The 15,611-nt window shown below is 45.7% G+C and overlaps 1 protein-coding gene across 1 annotated transcript; it reads left to right on the top strand.

Moving 5' to 3' along the window:
- Window positions 1-6,137: 6,137 nt before the first annotated feature.
- Window positions 6,138-7,725, top strand: CCDC71L (coiled-coil domain containing 71 like). Its single transcript, XM_069882212.1, has one exon. The coding sequence runs from the start codon at window positions 6,319-6,321 to the stop codon at window positions 6,988-6,990; it is 672 nt and encodes a 223-aa protein (XP_069738313.1). The 5' UTR covers window positions 6,138-6,318; the 3' UTR covers window positions 6,991-7,725.
- Window positions 7,726-15,611: the final 7,886 nt, after the last annotated feature.

Below are 15,611 nucleotides of genomic sequence, written 5' to 3'. Positions count from 1 at the left end.
TCAGCACCTCGCCCACCCGTGCCTTAAACACCTCCAGGGAAGGTGAATCAACCACCTCCCTGGGAAGCCTGTTCCAGTGCCCAATCACCCTTTCTGTGAAAATTTTTTGCCTAATGTCCAGCCTAAACCTCCCCTGGCGGAGCTTGAGGCCATTCCCTCTTGTCCTGTCCCCTGTCACTTGGGAGAAGAGGCCAGCACCCTCCTCTCTACAACCTCCTTTCAGGTAGTTGTAGAGAGCAATGAGGTCTCCCCTCAGCCTCCTCTTCTCCAGGCTAAACAACCCCAGCTCTCTCAGCCGTTCCTCATAAGGCCTGTTCTCCAGCCCCCTCACCAGCTTTGTTGCTCTTCTCTGGACTCGCTCCAGAGCCTCAACATCCTTCTTGTGGTGAGGGGCCCAGAACTGAACACAGGATTCGAGGAGCGGTCTCACCAGTGCCGAGTACAGAGGGAGAATAACCTCCCTGGACCTGCTGGTCACACCGTTTCTGATACAAGTCAAGATGCCATTGGCCTTCTTGGCCACCTGGGCACCCTGCTGGCTCATGTTCAGTCGGCTGTCAACCAACACCCCCGGGTCCCTCTCCTCCAGGCAGCTTCCTAGCCCCTCTTCTCCTAGTCTGTAGCACTGCACAGGGCTGTTGTGCCCCAAGTGCAGGACCCGGCATTTGGCCTTGTTAAACCTCATGCCACTGGACTCTGCCCAGTGGTCCACCCTGTTCAGATCCCTTTGCAGAGCCTCCCGACCCTCCAGCAGATCAACACTTCCACCCAGCTTAGTGTCGTCTGCAAACTTGCTAAGGGAACACTTGATGCCTTCATCCATGTCATTGATAAAGACATTGAACAGGGCTGGACCCAGCACTGAGCCCTGGGGAACACCACTTGTCACTGGCCTCCAGCTGGATTTCACACCATTTCCCACCACTCTCTGGGCCCAGCCAGCCAACCAGCTTTCCACCCAGGAGAGCGTGCGCCTGTCCAAGCCAGAGGCTGACAGTTTCTCAAGCAGAATGCTGTGAGAAACTGTGTCAAAGGCTTTACTGAAGTCCAGGAAGATACATCCACAGCCTTTCCCTCATCCAGCAGGCGAGTCACTTTGTCATAGAAGGCGATCGGGTTAGTTTGGCAAGACCTGCCTTTTGTGAACCCGTGTTGACTGGGCCTGATCACCCGGTTCTCTTGCATGTGCTTCATGATAGCACTCAAGATCACCGGCTCCATGACTTTCCCTGGCACTGAGGTCAGACTGACAGCCCTGTAGTTTCCTGGATCCTCCCTGCGACCCTTCTTGTAGATGGGCACAACATCAGCCTCCAGTCCAGTGGGACTTCCCCAGTCTTCCAGGACTGTTCGAAGATGATGGAAAGGGATTTGGCCAGCACATCCGCCAGCTCCTTCGATACCCTTGGATGAATCCCATCCGGCCCCATAGACTTGTGGGTGTCTAGCTGGGCTAGCAAGGCTCTGACCACCTCCTCTTGGATCATGGGAGCCTCATTTTGCCCCTCTAGCTCCTGGGTTTGTACACAGATGGAACAACTGTCTTTACAATTAAAGACTGAGGCAAAGAAGGCATTAAGTACCTCAGCCTTTTCCTCATCCCCTTATGTTGGCTATTCTTCCTCAGCCAACTGTTTTTCAAGCTGAAGAGGCTATTTAATCTCTTTTCATAGTGAAGTTCTTTTCCATAGAGAAGCTGGTCATCCTAGTTGCCTTTTTTGTGTCATTACTATATCTCGTTGGAGATGGTAAGACAGCAGAATGCCCTCTTTTGTTTTCCTTTCTATGCCTTCCATAGTGAACATCTTATTTCTCTTTTTGGCAGCCACTGTGATTTCTACACATAGCGATTCCATGCCTTTTTTTTTTTTTTTTTTCCTGATATCTGATTGAGAGACTATTCTTGTAATTCGCTTTTGCATCTCTCTGAAAGTATTTTTCAGGAACTTTGCTAATGCTTGTCTGGGCACTTCTCAGACCCAGGAAGCTGATGACTATTGGGTAACATCGGAATTGTAGCTGCAAATATTTGTGGATTCATGCTTACACTGCCATGCAAACTTTCCTGAAGTCTGCTAAAGGTATTTAGGAACCAAACTGACCAAAGCAGGTTAATGCAATCTCTCCATAGCAGAGGTAAAGATATTAGATAAGAGTGGTTATCTTTGAAGGTGTTGGACAAGGAGACTGTCCTTGCTAATCTGGGTAGCAGAGCATTAGTATGCTGGAGGAAAAGCCCCAGCAGAAGAAGTGATGTGACTTAATGTCCAGGATTTTAGGATTTATCAGCAGGACGCAATGTGATCATAAGTACAAAAAACATTTTTAGAAACTAAAATAATTAGCAGTTACAAGTGTTTTTTTGTGCTAGGTAAGAATTATTTAAGAAAATAAAGTTTCCCTGCAATATTTTGTCAATTGGTGCTTTACCCCTTGCTTCTCTAACAAAACTATAAAGAAAACAAATTCTAACAAGTAATTTGGAACAAAAAAATACAGATTTCTTCTCTCTTCTGTTCCACTGTTCTTTTATAATAATGATTGTTAGAAATTAAGATCTGCAGAAAATTAAGTCATTGAGTTGTACATCTTAATCAAGCCATTTTAATCCACTTCTTCATTTTATTAATCTGTTAAAGAAAAGCAATATTTACTTACATAACTCAGGAGTGCCATGAGTGATAATGAATGCTTATAAGCAGTAGTATGATTAAAATGAAGAGCTATGCACTTCCAAAGGACTATTAATTTTATCGTCGTTATTACTGTACTGAGCTATTGTAAATTACTAAAATATAGCCAATAACCATGGGTTTTCTTAAGACAACTTTGTAATGAATTAAAAGGATAGTGTTACACTGCAGAAAACTCATAATGAAGTTGTAAAACTGAGATTACATCCTATGCCTTAAAATTGTATTGTCCATACTGGAAGAAAAAAAGTGAAAATAATTAACAAGTGCTGATTAACACAAAAATGTACTAATCTGCATTTCCACTTGTAGCTGCAGTGATTCACTTCCCACTTGCTGAAAATTCCCCATCTGTGTCTCAATTATTTTCAACTCTTATGCCAGAAATGTCTGTAATTTCAGGAAAAAAGGTTATGGCCAATGATTATAAACAACTGGGTTTCTGCAATTTAATGAGGACCCACTTGTCAGCTGAGCTGCTGAAGCTGATAGCAGGACCTCCTGCCATCTCCTGTGGTCCAGCAGATGATAAGCTTCTTGCTAAGCTGTGGTCACCCCATGGCTGCAACCGCGCACTCATACGCCAGTGTTTGACTAACTGCAGCACGGCTAGATCAAGAGATGCCTGCCCCTAACACTTCCAGCTCTGAGTTCTTATCCCCTCTCCATATATATACCTCCTCCAGTTAAATCAATCTGCCTGCACAACTGTGCCCTAAAGTATGCTGTGAAATGAACCAAATAAAAACTGCCATCAACACCATTGTTTGAAGAAAGGGTTTTTTTAAAAAAATAGGTCATTTATAAAGCTCCTTTAGAATATGGCTGTCTCTCAAGGCTGCCCCCATGAAGAATTAAAATAGATTTGTTAATATCCACTTTAGATAGTTATTTGGATTGCTAATCTTGAGCTTCCCATGAACACAAGCTGAATTAGACTGTAAGGAAAATTCAGTTACTTCCACTGGCAGCAAGGAATAATTTCTTACACATAATTTCTGCCTCTTATTTGACTGGCTTTCTAGACATTCCAATTTAGGTTCTTGATGAGTTGAGAATAAAAGAGTTCTCTATTCTAAACTGAAAGATTAATTACAGAACAAAGACTGTCTATGAAGAAAAATGTTATTCCTCGCCCTTTACCAATGCTGACAGAAAGTAATTAGTTAGGAGTCTAATCAAACCCTCAGTAGGATTCATGGGGAAGATTAAACCACCTCTGCCCTTGCTGACACCTTGCTCTTCTGGGTACTGGAAAGAGCTCTAGTTTAATTGAAACAATGCAGGAACCTAACAAGACACTTTCCCTGTGACACGAATCTCTGAAGTACTAAAAAACACGATCTGGAGGGACACGGGATTTCACAACAGCTGACAAAATCGTGCTTATAAAGGTGCAAGCTTAGCAGTGCTATGCCAGAAGAAATGGCACTGTGGACTGGTGGTTCTCACAAAGGGCTTAACCAATGCAAAGATTTGAAAGGGACCTGTACGGATCATCGAGTCCAACATCCAGCTCCTCACAGAGCTACCTAAAACTAAACTATATGACAAAGAGTGTCATGGAGATGTTCCTTGAACTCTGCCTTAGTGCTGTGCCCACTTCCCTGGGGAGCCTGTTCCAGTGGCTGACTACCCTCTCAGTGAAGTTCTTTAACTAATGGCCAGTCTGGACTTACCCTGATGCAGCCTCATACTCTTTCCTCGTATCAACAGAGAGAGGAGTCTCTATCCTTGAAGATATTCAAAAGCCATCCAGTCTTGAGTCCTGAGCAACCTGGTTTAGGTGGCCCTGCTTGAGCAGGGTAGGTGGACAAGATGACCTCCAGAGGTTCCTTCCAACCTCAGCTGTTTTGTGATTCAGTACAGCAGGACGGATGTGTTTATTGTTGTATGGCAGACTTCACCACATCCCATCTGTGCTCCTGTTTCTGTTGTTTCACTCAGCCTTTGTTCTTCATCTGGGGCACATCCATCCATTGAAGCATCCAACCAAAACCTTACGCAAACACACTTCACAAGAAGAAACCACCTTTGCCCACTGCCCCTCACACCCTTCATGGCCCCATGGCAGGGGAGTCAGAACTGGATGATCTTTAAGCTCCCTTCCAACACAAACCATTCTGTGATTTTATGATTTAATAAAATAAATAAAATGATTCAATAAAATCCTGTGATTTACAGTTTCAATACAGGATGGGGGGTGATGTGATTGAGACTTAGGGGTGCTGGTCGATGAGAAGCTTGATATGAGCCGGCAATGTGTGCTCGCAGCCCAGAAGGCCAACCGTATCCTGGGCTGCATCAAAAGAAGCATCGAGGGAGGTGATTCTGCCCCTCCATTCCTCTCTTGTGAGACCACACCTGGAGTATGGCACCCAGTTCTGGAATCTTCAATGTAAGAAGGATATGGAGCTGTTGGAATGGGTCCAGAAGAGGCTACAAGGATGATCAGGGGGCTGGAGCACCTTCCATATGAGGACAGGCTGAGAGAGTTGGGATCATTCAGCTTGGAGAAGAGAAGGCTCTGAGGAGACGTTATAGTGTCTGTGTAGACGTACTATAGATGTACTGTGTTCAGTTCTGGGCCCCTCACCACAAGAAGGATGTTGAGGCTCTGGAGCGAGTCCAGAGAAGAGCAACAAAGCTGGTGAGGGGGCTGGAGAACAGGCCTTATGAGGAACAGCTAAGAGAGCTGGGGTTGTTTAGCCTGGAGAAGAGGAGGCTGAGGGGAGACCTCATTGCTCTCTACAACTACCTGAAAGGAGGTGGTAGAGAGGAGGGAGCTGGCCTCTTCTCCCAAGTGACAGGGGACAGGACAAGAGGGAATGGCCTCAAGCTCCGCCAGGGGAGATTTAGGCTGGACATTAGGAAAAAATTCTTCACAGAAAGGGTGACTGGGCACTGGAACAGGCTGCCCAGGGGGGTGGTTGAGTCACCTTCCCTGGAGGTGTTTAAGGCACAGGTGGGCGAGGTGCTAAGGGGCATGGTTTAGTGTTTGATAGGAATGGTTGGACTCGATGATCCGGTGGGTCTCTTCCAACCTGGTTATTCTATGATTCCATGATTCCATGATAGTGATCTTCCAATACCTTAAGGTGGCTACAAGAAAGCTGGGGAGGGACTGTTCACAAAGACTTGTAGTGATGGGATGAGGGGCAATGGGTATAAACTGGAGAGGAGCAGATTTAGAGTAGGCATAAGGAGGAACTTCTTCACGACGAGGGTGGAGAGGCGCTGGCACAGGCTGCCCAGGGAAGCTGTGGCTGCCCCATCCCCGGAGGTGTTCAAGGCCAGGCTGGATGGGCCCTTGGGCAGCCTGGGCTGGCGGGAGGTGTCCCTGCCCATGTCAGGGGGGTTGGAACTGGACGGGCTTCCAGGCCCCTTCCGGCCCAAGGCGTTTATGAACCCGCGCTCCCCGGCCCGGGGCTGCCGCTGCCCCTCCCCCCGCGGGGCGGGGCCGGCCCCGCCTGACGCGTTTCGAACGGCCCAACCGGCCGCGCGGGGGGCGAGGCGCGAGGCCCCCGCCCGGCGCTTTAAACCGCCATTTTGTGCCGGGCGGCGGCGAATCGATCGTCGCTGCCGAGGCGGCGGGGCCGTCCGCCGCCGCCGTCCCTCTGCCTCCATGACCCGCAGTCGGAAGCGGGCGGCGCCGGGGAGCAGAGCCGCGAGCATGAACCGAGAGGCGGGCGGCGGCGACGCCGCCGGCGGGGCGGAGAAAGTCGTGTACTCCCGCTCGCAGGTCTCCTTCGCCGGCACCAAAGCGCTGGGCGACGCCCTCAAGCTCTTCATGCCCAAATCCACCGAGTTCATGAGCTCCGACTCGGAGCTGTGGAACTTCCTCTGCAGCCTCAAGCACCAGTTCTCCCCGGTCATCCTCCGCTCCAAGGACGTCTACGGATACGCCTCGTGCCGCGCCGTCGTGCCCGACCCGCCCGAGCGGCCCCGGCGCCGCGCCGCGCGCCCCCCGCCGCCCTCCCGACCCCCCGGGCCCGCGCCGGGCGCGCGGCGGCGGCGGCGGCGGCGGCGGCGCTGGAAGGGGCGGGGGCGGCGGCGGGAAGCGGCGGCGGCGGGCGGCGCGGGGCCCGCCTCGGGGGCGCCGGGCGGCGGGAGGTCGCTGGAGGAGATCTGGAAGGCGGCGACCCCGAGCCTCACCGTCTTCCCCACCGTGCGGGTGCGAGGCAGCGTGTGGAACCGGCGGAGCCTGGCGGCGGCGCGGCGGCGGGCGCAGCGGATCCTCGGCGTGGACCTGAGCCCCGTGGTGCGGCTGCGGCGCTTCCCCGTGGCGCTGTCCTGAGCCCGCGGTGCGAGCGAAGAGACCGATATCAGTCACCTGTTTACATTGCTTTTTTTGTTTTTCTTTTTTTTTTTTTTTCCCCAATGTCTGGATCGTGTTCTGCTGCTGCACTTTACGGCTCGCACCGGCCCCGTCCCGTCCGCGCTCGCCGGGGCGCGGGGAGGGCGAGGCGAGGGGCCGCCTGGCAGATCCACGCGTGGGGACCAAGTTCCGCTTCTCTTCCTCTCCCATTGGGCTACCTCACTGGTCCAGAAATCCACCCGAGAAGTTATTTTCCAAAGGAACTTACTTTCATGCTTGTATAATAAAGCACCATCCGATTCTCGCTATTTTTCCCTTCTTCTTCCCCACCCTTTTCCGCTGGATTATGTATGCTTTGTGGTGTTGCACTAGTATGTGCTCAGGGTATTTTGAATCCCAAGCATTCCCAAGTTTCAGTTCACTCTGATCAAGGGTGCATAAGAAATGGAGGTTCAGGACTTGTGGCTGTTCTTGATGGTGCAAAAACTTTTTAAAAAAAAATTTCATGGGCTTAGTGATCTATACAGATGTATCGCGCAGTATAATTGTTACACTTTTGTATCTAAAGTAATTTTTAAAGTTTTCTAGTTGAACTAAGTATTTGTTTCTATTGAGCACCTGAAGATAGAATCATCTTGATATTTTATAACGCTGTTTACTTTAGGGAAGCTCATTTCGTCAACCTAAGTGAACTTAATAAAAGTCAGAGAACAAGTGGCGTTTTGATTCCATGAAACTGTGCAGGGATGGGTTCCTTGAAGTATGGTGTCCAGGTGCCTAGGGTAAACAAGCTTGTGGAGAATGCTCATCAAAGCAATTCATGGGTGTCTGAAGGTGAACTGTGATACAGTGTTGATGCTGACAGAAGTCATTAACTCCTGTTACCAAAATAGCACACTGAAGTGCCTCTCGCTACAAAAAGAGCAAGACTTGGTGCGTGATCATTTAGTAACAAAATAGTGCTGGTTGTCAGCCCAGGGTTGTGAAATGATTAATGATGGAGGATTGTATTTAACATAATTACTTGCACATAATTATTTTTATAAACCTCTCCTGGGTTTCACAGTAGATTCTGATGCAAAATTAATGATGTAGCTTGATTATTTTGACTAAAAATACCGTACTGCCATCCTACGCAATAGGCAGTCTCTCTTTCAACTGATTTATTAAGGGCTTTCTTACCTCTTATGCCTTGCAGTTGGTACATGAAGAGCAAACAGGCACGTGTGGGAGAATGCGTTGTTTTGTTTTGTTAATGTGTGTGAGAGGAATAAGAAATGCTTGGTTAATAGACAGTTGATGTTCTTAGCGTCCCGGCAAATGACACTAACTTAGCACTTTCCAGGGTAGAGTGAATAACTTCACTGCTTGTTTATAGGGCGGTTTGGTGACTCTTAAAACTTCATTTCTGATGGCTGTGGACTCCTTGTTGCCTGCTGTTGACAGAGGAATAAGACTGCTTGATGTGTAGAGGCTACTTGTAAAAACTTGCCATCTCTAACCTAAAGCAGTTAGCTTCTTCTAAAACCCATTTATATTTTGTAGTTCTTACATAGCAAAGCTGAAAAGTTCTTATTCTCCCAAACTAGCAATCTGTTCTATGTCTATCAGGCTTTTGAATTCTTCACATAATGTTAGACTGCCTGCTGATCACTGCAGTAGTGCCACGTCACATTTCAGAAGTGAATTAGGAAATGACAGTTCAAGAGTGTATGTTATAGTGCTGTTTCTCTGGCTGTAACGTCTGCTTAAATGTCCAGGCAAAACTATGTTGGCTTGAAACTTTGCAAGACAAACTGCAATGTGACCAAATGCCAAGGCTCCAAGTATTTCAGTTTTGATATTCCACTTTAGAAATGCAAGTTAAGATTATTGTTAATAGGTCTTGAAATGTCTAGTTGACTTCAGTGATGCTACTGTTAGGTCAAGTTAATTTATTTTTTTTTTTAGTATTCTTTTGAAAGATTTATGGAGAAGGATGATAAAATGTAGGCTGTTGCCTTGTGCAGTGTCTTCACTAAACTGGTAAACAGGCATAGAACAGGCTAGATCAAATTTCAAGGGCAGAGTTAAGGCTGCCAGAGGTGTGATGTGGGAGACACTCTATTAAATTTGTGCTGCCTTATTTGGAGACTTCTCCTGAAACGTTCTGTGTGGGTACAAAGTATAGTAAAGTAACTTCAACTTTGTTGAGGGTCTCTTGGGTGGGCTCTATGTGTAAAACATGCTTAGTTTTCTCTTGGTTGTTCTTCAGTTTCCTGGTTTTGAAATGGCAGCCTTATTGGGGTATCGTATACTTTGCTGATACCCTGTTAGAAAGCTGGATTGAAGTTTCACTGTAGTCTAAACTCCTCTGGCAGCTGCATTTACAGATTCTTACTGAGCTATTTCAGTCTGTGAATTCATTTAAGGGGGAGGGAAATCTTTACTTGGCTTTTCTGGCAAATTAATGTGCTGAAGTAGCTCACATCCAAGTACAGGATGGGGTATGAAAGCAAACAGTTCACGGGGGAGCAAAGACAGCTAAGTTCATGATCGTGTCCACGGCAGTTTATGGCAATCCAGAACAGGATTATCTGCGGTCCAGCTTCCCCCTGACTTTTTCCTTGTAAAGCTGTAACTCCTACCTACCTCTGTCTTTGTGCTCATCTGAGGAGGCTAAAGCAATCAGCAAACTATTAGATGTTAGGTTTGGGCAGGTTGATACCTGTTGACTTTTGTTTGACCTTCTAGCTCTACACCAGAGCTGAAGAAGTTTGGGGTGTTCGAAACTACTGCAATATTGAGTTAGGTAATTTTAAGCATGGAAGTCTTAGGTTTTATTTTATGTGAAGGACTAATAATGTTACTGTATTCTACCTATATGTATGCTTTTGGAGAAAATGCTGACTCTGTGTGGCTATTCTACACACACACACACACACACACAGAGTGGTATGAGAGTTGCAGTTTGCCTGATCTAACTCAGTGGTTTCAGCGTCCTGTCATATGGGGCTGTTTCTGAGACTGACAAAATGCAGGTCCAGAATAAATCCAGTGTACAGTGCCCAGTCTAGTTCAGTCAGCATGGATGGTTTCGTACTGAACTGGAATCTTGTGGTAGCCTCTGTTGCCAGACTTTTCTTGCAGTAGCTGGTTCCCTCCCATACAAGCTGCCATCATACAATGACTTTGTGTACTGGAAGTTGTGCAATTTCCTTTGCCAAACCTGAAATTTAGTCCAGTCATTCAAAGGTTATTAAACTTCAAAATGCCATAATGTCAAAGAGTTTCACGATAGCATCAGATGTCAAGGAGAGAGTTGAGGTGACCATTGTGTTTATCATGTTGCCCAGTGTTGACTTTACATCCAAGAAACAGTGCCTTCCTCTGAATCACTATGCAAATACATTGTTCAGGATTGAAGCTCACAAAAGGAGAAAGCAGTGCCTTGCAGAAATTTTCTTGTACTCTCACATTGTGTAGAAGTTTTCACATCAAAAGGATCAAAGTGTACAACTGGTCCTTGAAACCATCTGTTACTAGCCTGAAAACAACAAACTCTGTGTATGCCCGCCCAAAACTCATGCAGAGCATTGTTGTGTGTATTTGCTGAAGGCAAGGCTTGCAGTACTTGAATTTTTCTCTCAGTGGGTTAGGGGATGTTGTATCTAATTTCCTTGCCTATCAGAAGCAAAGGGCAGCGTGAACCCAATTCGTAGATCTGCAACTTTGTTTGGAAGTAATTTTTCATTTTCTGCTGCTTCAGTAAGGCAGAGTCCTGGGTTCTTCAAGCTTTTTTAAAGCAGTTGGCTTATGCTAATTTATGATGGATCAGCACTGTAGTCTGAGTCCAAGGTTTGATGAGACCAGTAGTACTGAAATGAATCTCTCTATTTACTTTTGGTCCAATGGAGTGAAAACAAAAATGTTCTGATTTGCATATATGAGTTGAAAACACTGATTTTGGGTTGAACAGAATGTTTTGGTTTTATTTACTTGAAATGCTCTCATTTTGTCTACAAATATAGGAAATGTGGAAGTAAAGGACTAAACTCACAAGAGTGAATAGCCTCACAGAAATGAGGCAGTTTGTATCGAGTAATATAGTAGGTCAGAAATCCTGGACTTCTGGAGACCCAAATTCCAGTGCTCCCTCTGCCTCACTTGGAGGAGGGACTTTGAAGTTCGTTTTCCTGAGGAGTAGCTTGTAACAGCTTGAACAATTTCACTCTGTGTAATAAATATTTACTAAGCTAGAGAAAATTCCTGGATATTTGGGGTGTTTAGGGACCACCTTGGTTCTTCATTCAGTATTTATTTTGGGTGAGCATAACTGCCTTAACTGAGGAAAGAAAGAGGCAGACCTATTCCAGAGTTCTCTGTGGTAGGAGATCTGCTCAAGTAATGACTCCAAGTATGTGCTTCTTGCGATGGTTTTATTCCCAAACTTCATGAGGCATCCAATATGTATGGTGGCAGGACTATGTAGGAGAAATCTAGAATGCTTCTTGTCCCTATTCAAGGCAAAGCCATTTTTTCCATGCTGTAAAAATAAAGCATATGTCCTCAGCGTTAGTGCCTAAGTATATTTATAGAATTGCCAAACGGTTCTTTTAGTTCTTCTCTTGTTGCTGCCATTTTCTTATGTAAAAAGACCTGAAAGTATTTTCCAGGATTGATATCAAGAATAAATAGCCTTGTTTATCCATTTATTTACTGCAAAACTCTTCAACAAGCTTCTAAGTGGAGCTTGACATTAGGGGAGATGGAAGAAATAAACCTCCATGCATGCAGTTAATTTTTACTTTTAGCAGTTGTGCAAGGTACCCAGCCAAACAGAAAAGTGGTCCCCTATACTCTACACTGGGATCTAAGAAAGCTTCCATTCCAGTTCTACTTTAGCCTCCTTATTTCAGATTATAGAAGGTGAGACTTGATAGTCTTCAAGTTAAAACACTGCCAACAGGAAAGCCCTATCCCTTGAGATACTCTGATGACTTGGAGATTTCCCCCTCCATTCCTACTTCAATTATGCAGACAATCTGTCCCTATCGTCTTTTCCTAGACTGGTTTTGAGGAGGGAAACAGAGTGAATGGCTTACAGTAGATGGGAAATTAAATTCTTGCTCTGAAAGACAGTATTTTTGCTTAGTTGTTTCTTTTGTTTTTGTTTTGGGGGTTGTTTGTTTGTTTCTCTTCAGAATCTTGTGTGTGGTTGGCTGCTGCTTTCCACCTTCTCAGGAGGAGTCTTCATTCTGTCTTCACTCTTCCTTCAGCCATCTCTAATGACCTGCTAGTTTGCTTGTGCGAACTATTCATCAGCTTCTGTTGCTTGCACCAAATCAGCTTGCTATAGGATGATATGTGAAGGTAGAGAGGACATGTTCACAAGTACATATCCTAACCTCCCATTTGGGCGGCAATGGACCTTACTCAAAATACCAGATGCTGTTTCCATTGGATGGAATTTCCTGGATGAGCAGTAAGGAACCAAACTGGAACAACCTGGTATGATGATTCCTTGTGATTGAGTCTGCATGATCCAAGATGCCATTTCAAAGACTTTTTGAAAGGGAAGGAAAGGTTCTTTCCATCTCTTCATGAATTCATACACTTAAATTCTAAAGTGAAGGTGCTGTGTTATTATGGATCTTTTTTCTTTTCCAGCTGAGCAGTTGAAATAACAACTACCGTCTTTGTACATCCCAGGATTGTTAAAATCATTTATAACTGAACTTGTCCTGTGGCTCCATAGGATAACTGGTAAACAATGAGCATGTACTTCTGAATTAACTGTGTGGTGCCAGGTTGTGTAGGTAGCTGACAAAATGTATTTCACCCACTCTAAGGATACACATCTGTTCAACTCCTAGGAGTTGGTGGCACAGGTTAGGACCAACGATGCAAGTTTTCTTGAAACAAATCATAAAGAGTGGGTTAGGGCATGGGATGAAGTGCTCTTGGCCTTCACTCTACCCAGACTTCAGTGTAAAGGTTCCAAATGTCACTAATTTCCTAATTATACGAAGCGTAATTATGTGCAGCAGAGATTAGATTTTTTAGATGGTGTATATATAATAATTTATGAAAGCGTATAATTAGTATTTGTGTCTATGTACACACACAAAAATGTAAACTCAGATCCCAAAGCAGTTGTCTTAGAGACTTTCATTCTGGTTTTCATTTGTTCCATGCTGTTGTATCCAATGTAAATTCTAAAAATGCTCCATATTTCCATGCTATACAGGATCAGCGAAACAGTTCCAAGTCTATAACAATCCTTCCTGTAGTCTAACCTGCATACTTCCTAGTGGTTATCCCATCCAGAAACCACTTTCTAGTAAGATTCCTGTGGACTTCTGCCTTGTGTCAAACCCACTAATGTAAAAAGCTGTGGCGTAGCCTCCACTTAACATTTGTAGTCTTGGGAGGTTGTGAGGGGAATTTAGCTCCTCTTGAAAAATGTGCATCTGATTTTTGTTTTACTCCTCCACTGGTAGTTTGATAGAGGAAGCAACCAGAAATAAAAAAAAAATTGAAAACCAATCTTCTGTCTTACTGGAAGACTGAAGTGCTGTTCCTGCTGCTGTTGACTGGCTTTCAGCAGGAAGGGTCAAACAGCTCACGCACAAAATGCCTTCCACTTAAGTACTTTTTCCAGGAAGAAACACAGAACGCCTCTTCCTGTGAAGACACAGAAATAGCGCTATGTCAATTCTGAGTGGGCTTTGACGTGGCTATAAATGTCACGTATGATTTTTTTCACAGAAATTCTCAGTACTTTGTAGCTTGGTTTATATGAAAGAATAGGCAGCTTTTCTTTTCATCTCTACACCTTTTAAGGAACTCAAAATCCTTTAAGTGCTCCCCACGTTATTTTTCTTCCCAAAGATGCATCCATCACTCAGGAAGTTGTGCATGTAGAACATAGAGTACTTAAAGCTGGAAGGGACTTAAGGAGGTTACCCGGTCAACAGCATCCTCCTCCACATGCAACAACATATGAAAGATGTTTTGAGAAGTGGTCCTTTAAAAACATCCTAAGTATAGTTCTTAAAAAGACAGAGAAGAAAGAGGGAGAGAATCAGAAAAAAAACCCCAGAATGTAAGAAAAATATCTTGGATTGAAATCCACAATGAAAAAATAAGGTGCTAGTCTGATATTGTAAAATCATACATTGTGACCATAGTGTTGCTTGGAGCTTTGTATCCTCTCATCTTTGATGATCGAATTAGTACTGTCAAACCGTAGCATCCCAATACTTATCTTCGGACAAGTGGGAAGAGGTAGAGGAGGAAGTGGAGGAAATTTTTGTCTTTTTTTTTTTTTTTTTTAGATTGCTCCATCTACTTTACTGCTCTAGTTTCACATTTCCAGCCTTTCACTCCAGCTCCATGTGGTCTGACAAAATTTCCAAGTGCAATGAGTTGTGTTACAGAGAATTTACCCTAGCTGCTCTTAAAACACATGAAGTATTTGAATGCTGATAAGATCCATCAAATCACAGAATCATAGAATCACCAGGTTGGAAAAGACCTCCAGGGTCATTGAGTCCAAGCATTCCTATGAATCACTAAAGCATGTCCCTGAGCACCTCGTCCACCCGTCCCTTAAACACCTCCAGGGAAGGTGAATCAACCACCTCCCTGGGCAGCCTGTTCCAGTGCCCAATGACCCTTTCTGTGAATTTTTTTTTTCTGATATCTAGTCTGAACCTCCCCTGGTGGAGCTTGAGGCCATTCCCCCTTGTCCTGTCCCCTGTCACTTGGGAGAAGAGGCCAGCACCCTCCTCTCTACAACCTCCTTCAGGTAGTTGTAGAGAGCAATAAGGTCTCCCCTCAGCCTCCTCTTCTCCAGGCTAAACAACCCCAGTTCCCTCAGCCGTTGCTCATAAGACTTGCACTCCAGCCCCTTGAGCAGCTTTGTTGCTCTTCTCTGGACTCGCTCCAGAGCCTCAACATCTTCAACATCTTTCTTGCGGCGAGAGGCCCGGAACTGAACACAGTATTCGAGGAGCGGTCTCACCAGTGCTGAGTACAGGGACAGAATAACCTTCCTGGATCTGCTGGTCGTGCTGTTTCTGATCCAAGCCAAGATGCCATTGGCCTTCTTGGCCACCTGGGCACACTGCTGGCTCATGATCAGTCGCTGTCAACCAACACCCCCAGGTCCCTCTCCTCCAGGCAGCTTCCTAGCCCCTCTTCTCCTAGTCTGTAGCACTGCACAGGGTTGTTGTGCCCCAAGTGCAGGACCCGGCATTTGGCCTTGTTAAACCTCATGCCACTGGACTCTGCCCAGCGGTCCAGCCTGTCCAGATCCCTTTGCAGAGCCTCCCTACCCTCCAGCAGATCAACACTTCCACCCAGCTTAGTGTCATCGCAAACTTGCTAAGGGTGCACTCAATGCCTTCATCCAGGTCATTGATGAAGACATTGAACAGGGCTGGACCCAGCACTGAGCCCTGGGGAACACCACTTGTCACTGGCCTCCAGCTGGAGTAAACTCCATTTCCCACCACTCTCTGGGCCCGGCCATCCAACCAGTTTTCCACCCAGGAGAGTGTGCGCCTGTCCAGGCCAGAGGCTGACAGTTTCCGAAGCAGAATGCTGTGAGAAAC

Source organism: Phaenicophaeus curvirostris, chromosome 1, assembly GCF_032191515.1.
Source record: "Phaenicophaeus curvirostris isolate KB17595 chromosome 1, BPBGC_Pcur_1.0, whole genome shotgun sequence".
Classification (NCBI taxonomy): domain Eukaryota; kingdom Metazoa; phylum Chordata; class Aves; order Cuculiformes; family Cuculidae; genus Phaenicophaeus; species Phaenicophaeus curvirostris.
This window is presented reverse-complemented; position numbering and strand designations above follow the sequence as displayed.